The 23,176-nt window shown below is 43.1% G+C and overlaps 1 protein-coding gene across 1 annotated transcript; it reads left to right on the top strand.

The window, feature by feature from the left end:
• The first annotated feature begins 4,267 nt into the window (after nucleotides 1-4,267).
• LOC115138294 (platelet-activating factor receptor-like) lies at nucleotides 4,268-19,040 on the top strand. Its single transcript, XM_029674993.2, has 3 exons — nucleotides 4,268-4,691; nucleotides 15,195-15,289; nucleotides 15,712-19,040. The coding sequence occupies exon 3, from the start codon at nucleotides 15,754-15,756 to the stop codon at nucleotides 16,834-16,836; it is 1,083 nt and encodes a 360-aa protein (XP_029530853.1). The 5' UTR covers nucleotides 4,268-4,691; nucleotides 15,195-15,289; nucleotides 15,712-15,753; the 3' UTR covers nucleotides 16,837-19,040.
• Nucleotides 19,041-23,176: the final 4,136 nt, after the last annotated feature.

The raw sequence follows: 23,176 nt of genomic DNA, 5'->3' as shown, positions 1-23,176 counted from the left end.
ATTCATTTGTTTCTCCTTTTCCATACAATCCATGATATACAATTGCACTAAATATTATTTGAATAATGCAAGATTTTAAATCCCAACAGTCTTTAGAATGACATTCAGGAGCAAAAGATTTTCAATAGTTGTTTTTAATTCATTTAAAAAATAATATTGGAATGGAATATAGCTAATAGCATTAAATAACATTGGAATAAAACATTTAATAACAATAACTTAACTAATTAATTCAGTGTAACATTGATGTGGCAACTCTCTTATGCTATTGAACTATTATAATTTGTACATAGGTCACTAATAAAACTATCCCCAGTCAAATTGGAGCATAACTCATGAGCCCACGTCCTGCACTGCTCACACCTAATCCAGTCTCAACCTGTGACTGAAAACAGGGGGAGAGATGCCAACTGAAAAGCTCTCTCTTAAAAATTTTGCCAGCTATCTAGCTATATGAAATAAAATGCTGTGTAAAATAGCTAAAAGGCTATAAAGTAACATTAACTGTGAAGCTATCAGTCACTAGTGGAAACATTTACAACTGAAATTAAGTTACGTTATCTTTTTAATGCATTTTACATCAGACGATCTGGTAGTAAAGGTTGCTACAGTAGCTAGCACTCCTAACAGTTTATTCTAACTAGCTAGCTGGCTAGAATTTACTGCGAGTGAAGTTGCTAACTAGCAGGTTAGCATAATCTAGCGCTAACTGGGTTAGACATTGTCTAAATGACAGGTAGAAACACATTCATAACCATAAAGGGGTAACCTGCCCCCAGGGGCCAGTTACTACCTAGTAAGGGGGGGCAGGGGCGAGTTTCCCCCAACACACTCATCCAAAATATTACTACTTTAACTCAAAATGTATCTACATTTTTCTCTCAAAACAAGGGGATTGTTAATTTTAAGGCTTTCCTACTTAGATATTTACGAGACAATTGTAAATCCAACTTAATTGGAATATATCTACAACTTACCACAAAATCGTTTTGTTGAAATATCTCAAAAAGTTGTGAGCAAGTAGCAGCCAGGAAAAGTGTTGGGCGAAATAATTTGGTGACATCCCCTGGTCTTAATGTGAATTACAATGGGGGTCAGTTACCCTCAAGTACCCTACAGGTGTGTTCTTTTTTTTAAACCATAATAACTTCAAAGTGGATTTGCTTAAGACTACTGATAAATACTCTGTGTGACCCTGATGTAGCCCACTGCAGTAAAAGGTAAGATTAAGGAAAATCATTTATATAATTTTTATATAAAGTGATCTATAATAGCGCTTTGGTCCACAATGCTTTATGCTAGAATCAAGCTGTAAAATACGCGACTCTGATGCATATGGGGATATCAGTGAAGACAGACGCTGGGAGACAAGAAGCAAGTACAGGGAGTGAATGTTTAATAAATAAACGACATGAAACAAAACACGGACTGTGTCTGGACAGGGGGAACAAAATGACATTAATGCTGACACGGGGATGAAACTGAGGAATAGACAGATACAGGGGAGGCAATCAAGTGTTGGAGTCCAGGTGAGTCCAATGAAGCGCTGATGCGCGTAACGATGGTGACAGGTGTGCGTAATGATGAGCCTCCTGGCGCCTTCGAGCACCAGAGGGGGGAGCGGGAGCAGGCGTGACAATATCATTGTTTCATTTCCTTGACATTCAGAGACTGAGCTACAACCTTCTATAGTAGAGGAAACTAAATATGGTCTTTGCATAGGAAGTAATCTAATTCTATCACTATCAATTGATTAAGCTATTCACTTTCTGTAAAATAGAATATGTTTAAATCCAGACAGCTTTTAAGGAAACCCTTGTGACGTTCTTTAAGTTGGGTAAAGCCATCGAAGAAGAGTAGCCAGCAGTTAAAGCTTACAATTTTCTGTGTCGGTAGGTCTACTCTTTCTGGGTTGGAAAGGTAGGCCTAGCTTTTGAAAGTAACATCTCAGATTTAACGTCTCAGATTTAATGACAGTGAGATCCAAAAGTATTGGGACAGTGACACATAGTACCAGTCAAAAGTTTGGACACACCTACTCATTCAAGGGTTTTCCTTTATTTTTACTATTACATTGTATAATAATAGTGAAGACTTCAAAGCTATGAAATAACAAAATATGGAATCATGAAATTCCCCCCCAAAATATTTTATATTTAAAATTCTTTAAAGTAGCCACCCTTTGCCTTGAATAAAGCTTTGCACAGATGGAAAAGCTTGCCAGGTGACTAACAGTCCTGAAGGAGTTCCTACATATGCTGAGCACTTGGTGGCTGCTCCACCTTCACTCTGCAGTCCAACTCATCCCAAACCATCTCAATTGGGTTGAGGTCGGATGATTGTGGACGCCAGGTCATCTGATGCAGCACTCCATCACTCTCCTTCTTGGTAAAATAGCTCTTACACAGCCTGGAGGTGTGTTAGGTCATTGAAAATAATATTATAGTCCCACTAAGCACAAACCTGATGTGATGGCGCATTGCTGCAGAATGCTGTGGTAGCCATGCTGGTTAAGTGTGCCTTGAATTTTTTATAAATCACAGACAGTGTCATCAGCAAAGCACCCTCACACCATCCCACCTCGTCCTCCATGCTTCACGGAGGGAACCACACAAGCAGAGATCTACTCTGCGTCTCACAAAGACACGGCGGTTGGAAACAAAAATCTCAAATTTGGACTCATCAGACCAAAGGACAGATTTCCACTGGTCTAATTTCCATTGCTCATGTTTCTTGGCCCAAGCAAGTCTCTTCTTATTATTGGTGTCCTTTAGTAGTGGTTTCTTTGCAGTGATTCGACCATGAAGGCCTGATTCACACAGTCTCCTCTGAACAGTTGATGTTGAGATGAGTCTGTTACTTGAACTCTCTGAAGTGTTTATTTGAGCTGCAATCTGAGGTACAGTTAATTGCTGATTTCTGAGGCTGGTAACTCTAATGAACTTATCCTCTGCAGTAGAGATAACTCTGGGTGGCGGTCCTCATGAGAGCCAGTTTCATCATACAGCTTGGTAGTTTTTGCGACTGCACTTGAAGAAACTTTAAAAGTTCTTGAAATGTTCCCTATTGACTGACCTTCATGTCTTAAAGTAATGATGTTGTTTCTCTTTGCTTATTTGAGCTGGTCATGCCATAATATGGACTTGGTCTTTTACCAAGTAGGGCTATCTTCTGTATACCAACCCTACCTTGTCACAACACAACTAACTGGCTCAAATGCAATAAGAAGGAAAGAAATTCCACAAATTAACTTTTTTTTCACCCCCTTTTTCGTGGTATCCAATTGTTGTCTCATCGCTACAACTCCTGTATGGGCTCGGGAGAGACAATGGTTGAAAGTCATGCGTCCTCCGATACACAACCCAACCAAGCTGCACTGCTTCTTAACGCAGCGCGCATCCAACCCGAAAACCAGCCGCACCAATGTGTCGGAGGAAACACCGTGCACCTGGCAACCTTGGTTGGCGTGCACTGCGCCCGGCCCGCCACAGGAGTCGCTGGTGCGCGATGGGACACCCAGGAGGCCCCACAAATGAACTTTTAACAAGACACACCTGTTAATTGAAATGCATTCCAGGTGACTACCTTATGAAGCTGGTTGAGAAAATGCCAAGAGTGTGCAAAGCTGTCATCAAGGCAAAGGGTGGCTACTTTGAAGAATCTCAAATATATTTGGATTTGTTTACTACATGATTCCATGTGTTATTTCATAGTTTTGATATCTTCTAGCTAAACTCTCACCATTACAATAAAAGGGGAGGTTCGCATTTTTGGAGGGGTATGACTTTCTCACTCATCATTATTCACGATTAATTCAGGATTACCTGTAGCATCCAAATGATTCATTCTGCTAATATGTAAAATGACTTAGAATTGCATGACATTTTTATAAAAGGCTATTGTTTCTCAGACCTGTAAATACAATGACAGGTTCATGCAATGCTTTTACTATAAATAAAAGGAGATCTTTCCACCCCTACTCTTGTCCACGGTGGTCTGCGAACCCACAACCAGCCCTTCTGGCCGGCAGCCCTGTGCGCTATCAACATGTCTGTCTTGCCATACAATGCTTACACAATTTCTAAAACTGCATATCTAAGGCTCTGGTCTGTCCAATAAGTTGGGGTAAATGGTAAACATGCTCTCTGCTATCCACGTTATATTTTAATTATTATTTTGGGTATAGGGGAGGGTCACTTTTTTTAAGCGTTGGGAGGGTTTAGGTAAAATGTGTTTTGCTTAAAGGGGAGGACCATCCATTTTCATGTCAGAGAGGTCTAATTTTCAGAGAGGTGCCTTCCTATAAATAACGTTCACAACCCTTCTATGCTCGTTGGCAGGGGTAGGACATGCAGTGCGTCAAACATCTCAAATAAAACAAAACAACTGGCTACACAGACGCCCGGACTACGGAGACGCGGGTTGATTGAATAACAATTGTGTGTACATTTATTTCGCAGCGCTCGCGCATGCAACCTGGGCGGTCTAGTCACGGAGTCAAGCGCTTCCTGGTGGATTCATTCGAGGAGTTTCTCTAGTTTCAAGAAACTTTATTTTAATATGTACATGTTCTAGGCTATAGATACAGTATGTTTACTATTGTAGCCTAAAAAACGCTAGTTTCAAGATAATAGTGTGGAACACACACCCTTGGAAAGACTACCACATTGAGAGAGGAGCCAAGCACTCAGGTAAGCGCATCTTTCTTACTATTTTCAAATAAAATGTAATTGTATTGTTACATATGGGAACATCACTTCTTTTTTTTCTTTTTTTTTTTACAAAGTTGCCAAGTAAATGCTATTATACAAAGATAGGATAGGTGCTAATATTGTACTATTCTGCTTGGGATTTCAAATGTTTTGCACTGATCTTTATTACCTGTGAAAATGTTTGATCATTTAAAATTATTTATTGTATAAAGGTTCAAAAAAATGTGCACGCACTGCGAACATCTTTCATTGCATTTATAATAAATGTCTAGAGCCATGTAGAGAAACCTAAATTATTTCATACAGTATTAGAAAACATTGTACAAGCAGTTCTTAAAAGGGCAATCTGGGGTATATAATTATATATAGCCATTTCTTCTTGAAGAATTTATAAATACCTCATGAGCTTAGTTTAACTTTCTTAGTTAATCTTGTTATAATCTTGTTTTATCCCATTGTTTGTCCTTGCATCCATAGCTCCTTCAATGAATTTGAGTGGTTAAAATTTTTCCAGCAATACTGCTCAGCTGTTTACCAAAAAAGTAATTGTTTGAATCCCAGATTGCCCCTTTCAGCAAGACAGGCCTTTCTCTGTGCTGGTTGCTGATAATAGGCAGAATCTACTGAACACCCAAAACCGATTAGTGAAGGTGTTGTATGCAAAATGCAAAACTGGAAAAACAGGAAAATAGGGTCCTGTAGGCTCAGCCCTAATTTGTGTGCTCTCTGACACCCGGAGTTGCATGGTAAATGGCCTATAGATTTTGGCGGCTGTTTTGTTAGACCTCAGTGTGGCTTCATAGTGGCTTTTGACATTACTTGTATCTGTACAGGGTGGACTCTGAATTACTCTATTTAAAGTTTTATTGTCTTCTCAGGAATTGTGTCTTATTACTTTGGTCTCATCCCTCACACAATCCTTTAAATGCTGTGACACCCTGTGGAGATTGGGCCTGGGAATGTTTAGGTTACTGTAAGCTTGGTATTGTTTGAAAGGTCACACCTTCAGATGTTGTAAATTGATTTAAATGTTGTTCTCTCTCTTGTATCCTGGAACTAGTCCATGGAGGAAGGTTGTTTGATCAATTATTATATATAAAGTATTAATGCCCACTACAGTCTCACTATTGTTTGTGTAGAAATGCTCTAATGAAGGTTGACTGACCGAAAGCATAGCTACTATTAAAATACATTTTTATCTCACCGGAAGTGACTGGAAGTGTACAGACTGTAGTGGCAGCAAGTGTTAACCCTTAAATGGTTGAACATTTTGCCATGTCTTTTTGGTCTGTTTTCCTCTATAGTCACTGCTAGTTTTGAAGCCTTTGTTAAGGCCTCTAGAAGTGCAAGTAATTTAAAACACCAAATATCCATAGATATGCTGTATTGTGTAAACACATTACCTAGCAGCCAACCTGATTGCACTAATCCCTTGTAATTACAGTAAAATGCTAGGAAATACAATCTCCTCCCCTTAATGAATTTCATTCATCCATTAATTTTTTCCTATATAAACAGTCAATTTAACGGTATTGTACTGTGTGTTATTAAACAGTACTTGCTTTGATACCATATTTATATTACAGTAGGTGTACTATAGAATGAAATGCAGAATTTTGCTTACCACGAGCTGCCTGTAAGCTACTGTTAATTTAACAGTAACCCCTATACAGTGCATGATATTCAGCCCATTGAGAGTCATCCCTACCAAAATACATCTCATCTAACACAACTCAGGATAAGACCCAGACGCAGATATACGAGGCAGACAGTTTGAAAAACGGCAGGTCAAGCCAGGCAGAGGTGGAAACAAGAGACAAAGGGCTGTGAGACAGAGGTTTGATCCTAGATACATGAAGAGTGGGATGTATACGGAGGGTGCGGGGCCGATAAAGGGCCGATTAAACTGCTAGGGGAAAGTTTACGGAACTCCACCCGGAGGGGCAAATCCCGAGTGGACAGCCATACCCTCTGCCCGAGACGATAGCGGGGAGCAGGGTGGCGGTCTTCCAGGTACGGCGACAGCGACGGATGAACATCTGGGCTGATGGTATGCTGACTTCTTGCTCAGGAAAGAGCGGGGGCTGATATCGCATGGAACACTCGAAAGGCGAGAGACTAGTGGCCAAGCAGGGAAGGGTGTTGCAGGCGTATTCCACCCACGTGAGTTGTTGGCTCCAGGTGGTGGGGTTGGTCGAGACGAGGCACCTAAGCATAGTCTCCAGGTCTTGATTGGCACTCTCCGACTAGTCGTTGGACCGGGTATGAAACCTGGAGGACAAGCTGGCTCGATGACCCAATAAGGGTGCAGAACGCCTTCCAGAATCGGGACGAGAATTGACAACCACGATCAGAGACAATGTCGACAGGGAGTCCATGGATTTGGAAGACGTGCTGCACCATGAGCTGAGTCGTCTCTTTCGCTGAATGTATCTTGGGGAGAGGGATGAAATGGGCAGCTTTAGAGAACCTATCCACCACTGTCAGGATAGTGGTGTTGCCATCAGACGGAGGAAGCACAGTGACACAATCCAGGGATATATGAGACCAGGGGCGATGAAGAACAGGGAGTGGCTGAAGGAGGCCTACCGCAGAGTCTTATTCTGAGCACACACGTGCATGTGGCGACGAAGGCTGAGACATCAGGAACCATAGGGGGGCCACCAGAAGCATTGTCATAGGAAGGCCAGGGTTCAACGGGAGCTAGGATGGCAGGTGAGCTTGGAGGAATGAGCACATTCCAGGACCTGAGATAAGGCAGAATCAGGGACAAAAATCCGGTTAGCCCCCCCCAGGGTCCGGCTGGGAACGTTGTGCCTTGCGGACCAGGCTCTCGATACCTCAGACAATTGTAGCTGCAAGACATGAGGTAAGGAGGATGGTCTCAGAGTCAGAAGGTGTGGCAGCGGAACTATACATGCGAGAGAGAGCATCCGGCTTCACATTGAACATGCCACAGAGCACATAGTTGACCAGGGTATGGAACACTACGGGAGTGTTGGTGAGTCTAAACGTCATGACCAGGTACTCAGTATCCACTAACTGTGTTGAAGGACATGTTCTACTCGTCTCCTTCGCGTATCCGACCTAGGTGGTAGGCATTCCGAAGTTCCAACTTGGAAAAGATGGCTGCCCCCTGGAGAGGTTCAAAAGCCGAGGAGAGGAGTGGTAGAGGGTAACAATTCTTAACCGTGATGTCATTGAGGCCCCTGTAGTCGATACATGGACGCAGGTTCTTGTCCTTTTTCTCCACAAAGAAGAACCCTGCGCCGGCAGGGGAGGCAGAAGGATGAATGCTCCCAGCAGCCAGAGAGTCCTCAATGTAGTCCTCCATGGTCTCAGGGCCAGTTTGTGCTATAGAGACACAGGGCGAGACCCAGAATGCAAACACAGGAGGCAGATGGTTTGAGTCTCTGATATTTATCAAAATGCAAGGGGCAGGCAATAGGCAGGTCAAATCAAATCAAATTTTATTTGTCACATACACATGGTTAGCAGATGTTAATGCGAGTGTAGCGAAATGCTTGTGCTTCTAGTTCCGACAATGCAGTGATAAACAACAAGTAATCTAACTAACAATTCTAAAACTACTGTCTTATACACAGTGTAAGGGGATAAAGAATATGTACATAAGGATATATGAGTGAGTGATGGTACAGAGCAGCATACAGTAGATGGTATCGAGTACAGTATATACATATGAGATGAGTATGTAGACAAAGTAAACAAAGTGGCATAGTTAAAGTGGCTAGTGATACATGTATTACATAAGGATGCAGTCGATGATGTAGAGTACAGTATATACGTATGCATATGAGATGAATAATGTAGGGTAAGTAACATTATATAAGGTAGCATTGTTTAAAGTGGCTAGTGATATATTTACATCATTTCCCATCAATTCCCATTATTAAAGTGGCTGGAGTTGGGTCAGTGTCAATGACAGTGTGTTGGCAGCAGCCACTCAATGGTGGCTGTTTAACAGTCTGATAGCCTTGAGATAGAAGCTGTTTTTCAGTCTCTCAGTCCCAGCTTTGATGCACCTGTACTGACCTCGCCTTCTGGGTGATAGCGGGGTGAACAGGCAGTGGTTCGGGTGGTTGATGTCCTTGATGATCTTTATGGCCTTCCTGTAACATCGGGTGGTGTAGGTGTCCTGGAGGGCAGGTAGTTTGCCCCCGGTGATGCGTTTTGCAGACCTCACTACCCTCTGGAGAGCCTTACGGTTGAGGGCGGAGCAGTTGCCGTACCAGGCGGTGATACAGCCCGCCAGGATGCTCTCGATTGTGCATCTGTAGAAGTTCGTGAGTGCTTTTGGTGACAAGCCGAATTTCTTCAGCCTCCTGAGGTTGAAGAGGCGCTGCTGCGCCTTCTTCACGACGCTGTCAGTGTGAGTGGACCAATTCAGTTTGTCTGTGATGTGTATGCCGAGGAACTTAAAACTTGCTACCCTCTCCACTACTGTTCCATCGATGTGGATAGGGGGTGTTCCCTCTGCTGTTTCCTGAAGTCCACAATCATCTCCTTAGTTTTGTTGACGTTGAGTGTGAGGTTATTTTCCTGACACCACACTCCGAGGGCCCTCACCTCCTCCCTGTAGGCCGTCTCGTCGTTGTTGGTAATCAAGCCTACCACTGTTGTGTCGTCCGCAAACTTGATGATTGAGTTGGAGGCGTGCGTGGCCACGCAGTCGTGGGTGAACAGGGAGTACAGGAGAGGGCTCAGAACGCACCCTTGTGGGGCCCCGTGTTGAGGATCAGCGGGGAGGAGATGTTGTTGCCTACCCTCACCACCTGGGGCGGCCCGTCAGGAAGTCCAGTACCCAGTTGCACAGGGCGGGTCGAGACCCAGGGTCTCGAGCTTGATGACGAGCTTGGAGGGTACTATGGTGTTGAATGCCGAGCTGTAGTCGATGAACAGCATTCTCACATAGGTATTCCTCTTGTCCAGGTGGGTTAGGGCAGTGTGCAGTGTGGTTGAGATTGCATCGTCTGTGGACCTATTTGGGCGGTAAGCAAATTGGAGTGGGTCTAGGGTGTCAGGTAGGGTGGAGGTGATATGGTCCTTGACTAGTCTCTCAAAGCACTTCATGATGACGGAAGTGAGTGCTACGGGGCGGTAGTCGAGGACAGGCAGAAGTTCATTAACCAGGTCAGAGACTTTGTTGGACAACTAACTCTTTATCCACAATATAGCAGGGGGTGTAAAGCCATAACACATAATTTTTTCCAGCAGCAGACTATGATCGATAATGTCAAAAGCCCCACTGAAGTCTGACAAAACAGCACCCATAATATGTTTATCATCAATTTCTCTCAGCCAATCAGTCATTTGTGTAAGTGCTGTAAAAATTGCAATGTATCAGGTCAAACACAATTTTTTCCAAAAGTTACTAAGGGTTGGTAACAGGTTGATTGGATGACTATTTGAGACAGTAAAGGGGGCTTTACTATTCTTAGGTAGCGGAATGACTTTTGCCTCCCTCCAGGCCTGAGGGCACATACTTTCTAGTAGGCTTAACTTGAAGATATGGCAAATAGGAGAGACAATATCATCTGCTATTATCCTCAGTAATTTTCCATCCAAGTTGTCAAACACCGGTGGCTTGACTTTGTTGATAGACAACAAAACATTTTTCACCTCTTCCACACCACTTTATGGAATAAAAAAATGACAATACTTCATCATTTGGTCAGATATAGTTGGATTGTGTAGTGTCAGCGTTTGTTGCTGGCATGTCATGCCTAAGTTTGCTAATCTTGACAATTTAAAAAATAATTAAAGTAGTTGGACATATCAGTGGGTTTAATGAGTCATCTGATTCAATGAATGATGAAGCTGAGTTTGCCTTTTTGCCCATTAAATTTAAGGTGCTCCAAAGCTTTTTACTATCATTCTTTATATCATTTATCTTAGTGTTATAGTATAGTTTCAACACCTCCACCACTGGCATTTGTCTTTTCTGTAAATGTTATAACCTTGTATTGCTACCACTGCATCATCAAAGGTATTATCTTAGTGAGTTTCAGAGATAGTCAGAATATGAATGTCATCTGTTACTAGCAAGTTATTTACTTCATTAACCTTGTTTCTTAGGCTACATATGATAACGTTGGCTATCTTTGAACACTTTTCTGGGATGCTTGATTGTTTTCATTGTTTTATTGGGAAGCTTAGCAGAATTAAACATGCTCATGCTGTTTATGTTAGTGCAGGGTGAGCTGCAAATCAAATCAAATCACATGTATTTATATAGCCCTTCGTACATCAGCTGATATCTCAAAGTGCTGTACAGAAACCCAGCCTAAAACTCCAAACAGCAAGCAATGCAGGTGTAGAAGCACGGTGGCTAGGAAAAACTCCCCAGAAAGGCCAAAACCTAGGAAGAAACCTAGAGAGGAACCAGGCTATGTGGGGTGGCCAGTCCTCTTCTGGCTGTGCCGGGTGGAGATTATAACAGAACATGGCCAAGATGTTCAAATGTTCATAAATGACCAGCATGGTCGAATAATAATAAGGCAGAACAGTTGAAACTGGAGCAGCAGCATGGCCAGGTGGACTGGGGACAGCAAGGAGTCATCATGTCAGGTAGTCCTGGGGCATGGTCCTAGGGCTCAGGTCCTCCGAGAGAGAGAAAGAAAGAGAGAAGGAGAGAATTAGAGAACGCACACTTAGATTCACACAGGACACCGAATAGGACAGGAGAAGTACTCCAGATATAACAAACTGACCCTAGCCCCCCGACACAAACTACTGCAGCATAAATACTGGAGGCTGAGACAGGAGGGGTCAGGAGATACTGTGGCCCCATCCGAGGACACCCCCGGACAGGGCCAAACAGGAAGGATATAACCCCACCCACTTTGCCAAAGCACAGCCCCCACACCACTAGAGGGATATCTTCAACCACCAACTTACCATCCTGAGACAAGGCTGAGTATAGCCCACAAAGACCTCCGCCACAACACAACCCAAGGGGGGGGGGGGGGGGGGGCGCCAACCCAGACAGGATGACCACAACAGTGAATCAACCCACTCAGGTGACGCACCCCTTCCAGGGACGGCATGAGAGAGCCCCAGTAAGCCAGTGACTCAGCCCCTGTAATAGGGTTAGAGGCAGAGAATCCCAGTGGAAAAAGGGGAACCGGCCAGGCAGAGACAGCAAGGGCAGTTCGTTGCTCCAGAGCCTTTCCGTTCACCTTCCCACTCCTGGTCCAGACTACACTCAATCATATGACCCACTGAAGAGATGAGTCTTCAGTAAAGACTTAAAGGTTGAGACCGAGTTTGCGTCTCTGACATGGGTAGGCAGACCGTTCCATAAAAATGGAGCTCTATAGGAGAAAGCCCTGCCTCCAGCTGTTTGCTTAGAAATTCTAGGGACAATTAGGAGGCCTGCGTCTTGTGACCGTAGCGTACGTGTAGGTATGTACGGCAGGATCAAATCAGAGAGATAGGTAGGAGCAAGCCCATGTAATGCTTTGTAGGTTAGCAGTAAAACCTTGAAATCAGCCCTTGCTTTGACAGGAAGCCAGTGTAGAGAGGCTAGCACTGGAGTAATATGATCAAATTTGTTGGTTCTAGTCAGGATTCTAGCAGCCGTATTTAGCACTAACTGAAGTTTATTTAGTGCTTTATCCGGGTAGCCGGAAAGTAGAGCATTGCAGTAGTCTAACCTAGAAGTGACAAAAGCATGGATTAATTTTTCTGCATCATTTTTGTGTAACGGCGTTCGTCTGTTGAAAGAGGAGCGGACCAAAATGCGGCGTGGTGGTTACTCTTTAAATAAAAAATGCACGATACATGAAATAACAACTATATACCAAACAACAAACGAAACGCGAAAACCTATACAGCCTATCTAGTGAACACTAACACAAAGACAGGAACAATCACCCACAAAACACACAGTGAAACCCAGGCTACCTAAATATGGTTCCCAATCAGAGACAACGAGAATCACCTGACTCTGATTGAGAACCGCCTCAGGCAGCCAAGCCTATGCTATACACCCATACTCAGCCACAATCCCAATGCCTACTAAAAATACGCCCAATACGACAACACAATAAACCCATGTCACACCCTGGCCTGACCAAATAACTAAAGAAAACACAAAATACTAAGACCAAGGCGTGACATTTTGGACAGAAAGTTTCTGATTTTTGCAATGTTACGTAGATGGAAAAAAGCTGTCCTCGAAATGGTCTTGATATGTTCTTCAAAAGAGAGATCAGGGTCCAGAGTAAGCCGAGGTCCTTCACAGTTTTATTTGAGACGACTGTACAACCATTAAGATTAATTGTCAGATTCAACAGAAGATCTCTTTGTTTCTTGGGACCTAGAACAAGCATCTCTGTTTTGTCCGAGTTTAATAGTAGAAAGTTTGCAGCCATCCACTTCCTTATGTCTGAAACACATGGTTCTAGCGAGGGCAATTTTGGGGCTTCACCATGTTTCATTGAAATGTACAGCTGTGTGTCATCCGCATAGCAGTGAAAGTTAACATTATGTTTTCGAATAACATCCCCAAGAGGTAAAATATATAGTGAAAACAATAGTGGTCCTAAAACGGAACCTTGAGGAACACCGAAATGTACAGTTGATTTGTCAGAGGACAAACCATTCACAGAGACAAACTGATATCTTTCCGACAGATAAGATCTAAACCAGGCCAGAACTTGTCCGTGTAGACCAATTTGGGTTTCCAATCTCTCCAAAAGAATGTGGTGATCGATGGTATCAAAAGCAGCACATGGGACTTCCAACTATGGCACACCGCCATAGTTATAGGCACATGATCACTGCATACAATAGCTGTGGGATCAGCAAAGCCATTCAGCGCAGTTAGAGGGGCATAAATTAGGTTACTTACATTGTGTCTTCCAACGCCCCTGGGATAATTGCTGAAACATTATGACAACTCAGCGACACAATGGTAGGAATTTACTGAGCTGGGCTTGAGTCATTGACAAGTAATTGTCTCAATGCAGCCTTATAATGCTGTGCAAGGATCCAGGAACCCAAATTATTTGGATGGATCCCATCCTCCTTATCAAACGAGCTTTGTTTCCAGAAGGTATCAAAATTGTCAATAAATGTTACACCCACAGAGCTGAAATAGTCTCGTAGCCAGTTATGGAGGGCTAAAAGTTTGCTAAAACATTCAATGCCACGCTCAACTCCATTAGTTCTTTTAAAATCCATCTTCAGCTGTTCTGAGCTGCCCTTCATAATGTCATTGAATCCCACATGAACTATGATAGACTCAATTTCCTGATGCTGATTTTAAACTGTTTGGGAGCAGCTTATTGATATCCTGTGCTCGTGCTCCTGGATAGCACAACGTTTTTGCCCCACAGACTGAGAAGGGAATGGAGAAATCTGACCATTCCTACCCTTCACACAATTCTTTGAACCTTTCACGGATCCACGAGAAGCAGGATAGCGTATGCCTGCTGCTTCCCCCGATAGGTCCAGACCTCCCACAGAAGGCAGTGTCCGTCAGATCCAGAGAGAGGGAAAGGAGCCGAACTCGACAACGAAGCCACTGCTGGAGTCAGCGTAGTTGGAGTCAGCACCGCCATCGCAGACACAGGCAGTCCCAGCGACGAAGGCGCAGTTAGATCTGGCACCAGTGCAGCAAAGCTATTCCTTATGTCAATCTGCTCCGAACCTCTCGCAATCACTGCCGTCCGCTTAGCAGCATGCTGCTTCCTTTGGTTTCCACGACTTGTGACATGGGGACCAGAAGCTGATTGGAACAATCTTCTTTGCTGTTCTCTGTCTACTTCATTACAAGATGGAGTAGGAGAAGCAGATGGAGACAACGTCCTTGGCAGGCAAGTTCTAGGTAGCACAGGCCATTCGGATAGGGACAAATGACAGGGCTGGAAAACATCCATCAGGCCCGAGCGGCATCCAGCCATAGGAGTTGAGAACGAGAATGTTCCAATTTGCATTTCCCCCGTAAATTAGCGCAGAATTGAGATTTGCTGGCCAATTGTAGGCACCTCATTCCTGTAATCCTCTGCAAGCAAACAATTGCTTCATTTGAACTCTGGATTGTCAATACAGTGGAGTCGACCATGTGTGAATGTTGCAGTTGTATGTTTATAAGGCCTATGCCAAACATTAGGAATGTCTTCCTAATATTGACCCCCCCCTCCACACACACACACACACACACTGATTGAAGTGGATTTAACAAGTGACATCATTAAGGGATCATAGCATTCACCTGGTCAATCTATTTCATGGAAAGAGCAAGTGTTCTTAATGTTTTGTACACTGTATATATTTAGTGTATAATGTATATTTACTTATCAGATCGGACTTGCCGTAACATAAGTTCCCTAGATTTTTTTTCCTACAGGGCTGTTCTCTTTAATTTCAAGTTTAAGAAAGAAGAAAGACCAGTCTTAACGTGACATATTAACACATTTACACTAAATTTCTTTGTACTTCCTTTCCTTGGAAAAGGGTTTGGGATTTACTGGAACCAGGACATATCCATCCTTAAGGATTTTAGTGACGTAGTTCCTCCGGATTGTGGGAATCCCATTGAACTGACCAGGGTAAGTACAGTTCAACCTTTCCTCTTGCGCTCACTTCCCATTCCTAAGTGAATGTCACTAGGGTGGCCAAACAGTTATGCCACATTAGGCAAAGCATCAGTCCAGATATCATGTCATTACATACAATATCATAACACTTTTTATATACACTTTATTATTTTTCTAATACGTGAGTTGTTAAGCCACTAAGTAGGGCTTATGAAGCCTTTATAGCCACCATTTTTGTAAATATAAAGTAGGACCCCTCTTGTTATTGCCTGTTATACTGATGACAGAGCAGGAAGACAGTCTAGATTTGACTGGAAATATGCTCATCATTCACTCATCATCACAAACAGAGAGCACAGTGTCGAAAGTCCACTAAAGTGAATATTGCAGTGAGTCTTGAAATATGACTCTAATAGGAAGTATTTTTCTCACAGAGGGAGTTGCTTGCTTTAGCAAAACCAACAGTGGAGTCGACCATGGGGGATAAAGAGGACTTAGTAGTGACCACGGCTGTGAACTTTGTTGGGAATGGAAACTTCCTGGACTCTGCGTTCCGCTACACCTTCTTCCCAGTGTTCTACGGTGTTGTGTTCATCCTTGGGCTGATATCCAATAGTTATGCGCTGTTCGTGCTGTGGCGCCTGCGCGATTCCAAGGCCTTGAACGAGATCTGCATCTACATGGCCAACCTGACTGTGGCCGACCTCCTCTTCGTGTCCGCCCTCCCCTTCTGGATTGGCTACTACCATCATGATGGCGTCTGGCTCTACGGCGAATTCCTGTGCCGTGTCACCGGCGTGTTCTTCTTCATCAACACCTACTGCTCCATCCTCTTCCTTGCTGCCATCAGTATCAACCGCTACTGGGCCATCACGCGTCCGCTGGATGCCGCCTCGTCCGACCATTGGTGCCGTGGGGTGGCCGTCACAGCGGTCATCTGGGGGGTCACTCTGTCCATGTCTGTGCCATACCTCGTGCAGACGGGCATTCAGAAGGACAAGAGCAACGTGTCGCGATGCTTCGAGGGCTACCACCAGGAGACGGATGGCGAGAAGCGGCTTGTGGCCGCAACCCACCTTATTATTGTGGGGTGCTTCGTCTTGGTCTTCTTCCTCGTCGTAGTGTGTAATCTGCTCATCGCCCGGGCGTTACTAGCCCAGTCCCTTACCCAGGCTCGGGGCTCCAGTTCCTCCAAACCCCGGGGGGTGAAGGGCCGGGCCCTGCAGATGCTGTGTGCTGTGGTGGGGGTGTTTGTGGTGTGCTTCCTCCCCCACCACATGGTCCAGGGCCCCTGGACCCTGGCTGTGCTGGAGATCAAGGATGGCTGGGGCAGCACGGAATGGAGCCAGAAGACCAAGCAATGGTTGAACGACGCCCACCAGGTCACCCTGATGCTGATGGGGCTCAACTGCCTCTTCGATCCCGTGGTGTACTGCTTCGCCACCAGGAGGTTCCACATGTATATCAAGGACCATCTGAAAAAGGTGGGGAGGGGCAGAGCCTGCTCGGAAACAGCCATCACACACATCTCTATAGTGGAATGCAAGAATGTGAGCTAGCGGCTCCATAGCGAACAGCAGCAGCTCAATAATTAAAGTCCTTCACTGTAACGGAAAACTGTCAGTTATATGGTAAATTTGGGTATTATCAATAGTAAAGTACTCCAAACATTTTACTTCAGCATAGTGTAAATTGTTGTGTGCGGGGAAACAATTGCTTTATTTTGAATGGTACTGTAATTCCACCCCACAGAATACAGTACTGTACCTTGTCTTTGGGGGGCCAAAAACATTTTGACCACTTGTGAGTGCATGTTATTGTTGTTTCTGGCTTATTAACATATTTTGAGACGTGCCTTGTAAGAGGCTATATTTGTTGCACCCATGAGTGAAAATGCTGTACCAATTTAACTCCTATGTTAAAGGAGACAGATTGTACAGGGGACAGATTTTAGTGGCAGCAAGCCTCTACAGGTGCAAGTAATATAAAACACCAATTATGCATTAATATGCTGTGGGATGTTTACAACCAGATGCATCTGGTTTTCAAGGGAAAAGGAAAGAGAGCCTGTGACGCCTACACGACTTCCACTTTTGAACATTAACAAGGCGACACTCCATCTTAACTCCTCCTCCACATTTATTGGATTGGTTGAACAGTGCAGAAGAGAACCTCCCCTACCATTTTTTTCTTCTCGTCAGCTACGTTAGGTTACCTAGCAGCCAACCTGCTTGCACCAATCCCTTGTAATTACAGTAAAATACTGTGAAATACAAACCCGTCCCCTCAAAGAATTTCATTCATCCATTCATCCATGTGCCGACCTTACAGTGAAGTGCTTACTTACATACAAGCCCTTAACTAACAATGCAGTTAAGAAAAATAAGTGTTTAGAAAGTATTTACTAAAATAAACTGAAGTAAAAAATAAAAAGAAGAAAATAGAAAAATATTTAAAGAACAAAAATAAAATAACAGTATTGCGGCTATATACAGGGGGTACCGGTACAGAATCGATGTGCGGGGGCACCGGTTAGTTGAGGTAATATGTACATGAAGATAGAGGTAAAGTGACTATGCATAAATAATAAACAGAGAGTAGCAGCGGCGTAAAAATGGGGGAGGGGGGGGCAGATGCAAATAGTCCGGTTAGCCATTTGATTAGCTGTTAAATTTCACCATATCTTTCGTCCTGTTCTTTTTCTCTTTGCGCGTAAACAGAGTATAAAAGCAGAAGTTTCATAGGGAACTGGAGCTTCTATAAATGATCAATTCACCCCGTATACAATTCCCCCTGGAAGGAGATTAAGGGCTCTATTCAGAAATCCTCATTATTTCGTTGAATGATTTAAAATTTGAGTGTCATTATTTCCATATGGCCTATACTTTCTCGTTCTGAACTTCTAACGTGAGTAGGACGGGTCTGGCTTTGTGACAATGATCAAGACCAGCTGCTCACCGATATGACAGCTCCAATGCAGTTACACCTCCGACACCGCCAAAACATCAGCTATCTGGGTGTCGGCTATTGCCGGTTAATGCTGATCTGATTTAATCTAGGCCTAAGGGTCCCACTGTTCAGCAAGAGTAGGAGCAGGGCAAGTTTCATTCAGCCATCAGGCTGCTGAACAGTGGGATGGATGGACAGTAGGCCCCAGAGACTTTGAATATGTGAAAATCTAAATGTGTGACTTGTGTACTAGCTTTCCAGTTTTTCCTACGGCATGTAATATATTGTGTTGTGTTTGTATATTTGTATGCTGACATCACAAAATTAATTTACATGTAAATGGACAAAGTATATCGTATTTGTTTTGCAATTTTGTACGACAAATTTTGCAAAACAAATACTGGGAGCCAAGAAGTACTTTTAAAAGTGTGATGCATTGCTATTATTGTTATTGCTATTATTATTATAAAGAATGATGAAGTAACAAGCTTTAAGGTCATTTTATGAGGCTGGTAACCATCCTAGATGTCAATTCAACATCTCTTCCATGTTGGGTCAGCGTAATTTCATTGAAATGACGTGGAAACAATGTTGATTCAACCTGTGTATGCCCAGTGGGATGTGATGAACTTGATGACTTCTCAGCTGTCAGCTGCTGAAGAATAAACAGAGACGGTTTATGAAGTAAGTTGACCACTGGTATAAATGTTGCACTTACTGTAACTCTTTGTATGTGATGCAATTGGAACATATTGTGTAACGCTGTACTGCATTCTCAAATAAAACATATCTAACAGATATATTGTTATTGAAATACCAGTTGTTTTTTTGTTTCACAAATTCAAAGCTACAATTAAAAGATTATGGGAAACAAACAGAAATGTACAATTTTCAATTTCCATTTTCCCATTCATAAACATGGCTCACTTATCAAAATAATACTGACAACACAGAATGCTACAGGAAACTTGAACATTTTATTTACATTTTCCAGGTGTAGCACAGAAAACAAATTAGGGCTTGGCCAATTTGACTTTTCTTGAATAGATTTAACAAAGACTTATATCCAAAACATTCAAATTCACTTCCCTAGGAGAGGGACGGAAGCAATACTGCAATGCATTCCAGCAAGAGTTGTTCACAATCTAGTCTGGTTGCAGCAAGAACTAGACCTTGTTTCAAATATATCAAGAAATTGTGTTATTATGCCTAGCAATCAACAAATGTACATTGTTTAGAACACACGTTTACAAGTCTCGTCACAAATGACAGCTCCAATAAGCCCCTATGGTGAACGACGTGAATGAGAAGCTTGTAGAATCATTCATCTTAAAAAATGTCAGTTCATCATTCTCCGGTCCTACCTGCCCTCTATGGTGAATGAGAGGCTTGGGGAATGATGACTCTCTTGAGTTTTCAGTTCACTGTTCTCTGGTAGGGGGTCCTGCGTGCTCTGGGCATTACTGACTCAAGTGAATGAAATTAGTCTAAAGGTTTGTTATTTTTGACTGAACGAGTCAAAGATCAGTCAGTAAAAAGAGCTGAACTTCCCTTCATTACCTTAAAAAGGACAAATTAAGAGACAGAAACCAGTTGCTTTGTTTTGACTGCAGAAGAGAGGTGAGAGGTCAGTGTTACATCACTTCTTGGTGACAATCCAGCCAAAGCGTTCTTCTGGCTTCTTAGATATTTTTCTGTTATTAAATGTGCAAAAGTTTGGGTGTTACTAGCACGGCCCCCTAGCCAGGCTCGGGGCTCCAGTTCCTCCAAACCCAGGGGGGTGAAGGGCCGGGCCCTGCAGATGCTGTGTGCTGTTGTGGGGGTTTTCGTGGGGTGCTTCCTCCCCCACCACGTAGTCCAGAGCCCCTGGACCCTGGTTGTGCTGGAGATCAAGGAGGGCTAGGGCAGCACGGACTGAGATCAGAGGACCAGGCAGTGGTTGAACGACGCCCACAGGTCACCCTGATGCTGATGGAGCTCAACTGCATCTTGGACCCCGTATTGTACTTCTTCACCAACAGGAGGTGCTACCTGTACGTCAAGGACCATCTGAAAAAGGTGGGGAGGGACGAAGGGTGCTCTGAAACAGCCATCACACACGTCTCTATGGTGGAGAGTAAGAATGTGAGCCAGTGGCTCCATAGTGAACGGCAGCAGCTCAAGGATTAAAGTCCTAGACCGTAACGGAAAACTGTAATTGATACAGTAAGTTTGGATATTATCAATAGTAAAATATTCTAAACATTTTACTGCAGCAACAGTAAATTGTTGTGAGCGGGGAAATAATTGCTTTATTTTGAATGGTACTGTAATTCCACCCCACAGAATACAGGACGGTACCATGTCTTTGGAGCACCAAAAAATGTTTGCACCCATGAGTGAAAATGCTGTACCAATTGAACTCTTATGTTATATTGTATCTCACACTGTATCTTACAGTTTATTCTTGTGACAGACTTGTGACTTCAATTTCCTCTTTCCACCTATTTCTCTCTGTTCTTTTTCTCTTTGAGTGTGATCAGAGTAGAAAAGCAGAAGTTACATAGGGAACTGGAGCTTCTAAAAATGATAGATTCACCCCTTACACAATTCCAAGAGGTTTGTGTGGTGCGATGTGAAATTGTATATCGTTGTTGAGAGCTGCGGCCATCTGGAATGAGATTAAGAGGTATAGGGGGCAGCATTTTCACTTTTGGATAAATAGCGTGCCCAATTTCAACTTCCTGCTACTCATGCCAAGAATATAAGATATGCAAATTATTAGTAGATTTGGATAGAAAACGTTGAAGTTTCTAAAACTGTTTGAATCATGTCTGTGAGTGTAGCAGGCAAAACCCAAGGACTAACCGTTCAGATTGTTTTTATTAGGTCTCTGTCTGTTCAGTGAGTTCTCATTGGGAAACTACCATTTCCACTGGATGTCACCAGTCTTTGTAATTTGGTTGAGGTTATTCATTTGTGCAATGAAGAAGTACGGCCATCTAGGAACTGCGTAACACTGTTGAGAGTTGCGCAAGACTTGAAAAGTAGCTTGGTTTGTTGTCTTCCTGTATTGAACACAGATAGACCAGTCTTCAATTTGATCGATTATTAACGTTTAAAAATAACTAAAGTTGTATTTACAGGCAACTTTTGAAATATTTTGTAGTGACGTTGCGCAATTTGGAAGCTGTTTTTTTCTGGATCAAACGCGCCAAATAAATGGACATTTTGGATACATATGGACGGAATTAATAGAACAAAAGGACCAATTGTGATGTTTATGGGACATATTGGAGTGCCAACAAAAGAAGCCTGTCAAAGGTAAGGCATGTTTTATATTTTTTCTGTGTTTTGTGTAGCGCCTGCAGGGTTGAAATATGCTACCCTCTTTGTTTACTGTTGTGCTATCATCATATAATAGCTTCTTAAGCTTTCGCCGAAAAGCCTTTTTAAAATCTGACATGTTGGCTGGATTCACAACGAGTGTAGCTTTAATTTAGTATCTTACATGTGTGATTTAATGAAAGTTTGATTTTTATATAATTTTATTTGAATTTGCCGCGGAATGGTCAGGCGGTCAAACAAGGCTTGAATACAGGCCAGATGCTACTCCCAAGTATCTGCATAAACCACTACACCGTCCAGATAAACAGCGCACCCGACCAAACTGGAGACAACCCTATTCAAAAGCCGCTGAAAAGTTGCAGATGCATTATGCAGGCCAAAACTATGACCAAATACGAGTACAGATCTGAGGGTGTAATAAGGGCAGAGATTTTAAGAGCCCTACTCATCAGTGGCACCTGCCAATAGCCCTTTAAGGGGGCAGTATTTTGATGTTTGGATGAAAACGTACCCAAATGAAACTGCCTATTTCTCAGGCCCAGAAGCTAGAATATGCATATAATTGTCAGATTAGGATAGAAAACACTCTAAAGTTTCCAAAACTGTCGAAATATTGTCTGTGACTATAACAGAACTGATATTGCAGGCGAAATCCTGAGGGACATCCAACTAGGAAGTGCCTCTTATTTTGAAACCTCCCTGTTCCATTGCATGTTCCACTCCATTTAAAGGGATATCAAATCAGATTCCTTTCCCTATGGCTTCCACATGGTTTTTACTTCCGGGTTGGAGCGAGCGGTCGCATCCGCACTCGGTCCGCAGGTAGTATTACATTTCATTACATTTCATTATAGTACAACGGTTTGATTTGTCTAATCTTAGCAATTTCTTCTTAGCTAGCTACATAGCCGTCTTTGTATCATAGATAATTGCGTAATTATCGTATTTCGTCGTCCTAACGCAGTCTACACTGCTATCTGCCCTGCAGCTAGCCAGCTAGCTAACGTCCACCGTCTACCGATTAGCAGCACAACTATTACACTCAACTGAACGACTTGATTAGTGTAGTGTTAGCTAGCTACATAGTTGTCTTTGCTGTCTTCGTATCCAAGATAATTGTGTAGTTTAGAGTGTGTAGTTTTAGAGTGATTATCTTAATTTACCGAGGTTAGCTAGCCAGCTATTTGTCGTCCTTAACGTAGGAGACACTGCTAGCTAGCCAACAGCTAGCCAACGTCTACCGAACAGAACTTCCGCACTCAACAACCCGGTCGCATTTCGCTCGCTCCACAGGTAGTATCACATTTTTCATTTCATTTCATTACAGTACAACGGCTTGATTTGTTTGATCGTAGCTAGCTACATAGCTAGCTACATAGCCGTCTTTGTATCAAAGATAATTGTGTAGTCTAGAGCGATTTCCTAGGTTAGCTAGCCAGCTATTGTCGTTCTTTTAACGCAACGTAGCGTAATCAACACTGCTAGCTAGCCAGCTAGCCCCGAATAGCAGCACAGTAGAAACTATTACACTCAACGGAACGACTTGATTAGTGTAGTGTCAACAACGCAGCCACTGCCAGGTAGCCTACATAGTCAACAACGCAGCCTCTGCCAGCTAGCCTA

The sequence above is a fragment of the Oncorhynchus nerka genome, linkage group LG12, assembly GCF_034236695.1.
Source record: "Oncorhynchus nerka isolate Pitt River linkage group LG12, Oner_Uvic_2.0, whole genome shotgun sequence".
NCBI classification, from domain to species: Eukaryota; Metazoa; Chordata; class Actinopteri; order Salmoniformes; family Salmonidae; genus Oncorhynchus; species Oncorhynchus nerka.
The sequence above is the reverse complement of the archived record's forward strand: the minus strand, read 5'-3'. Positions and strand labels throughout refer to the sequence as shown.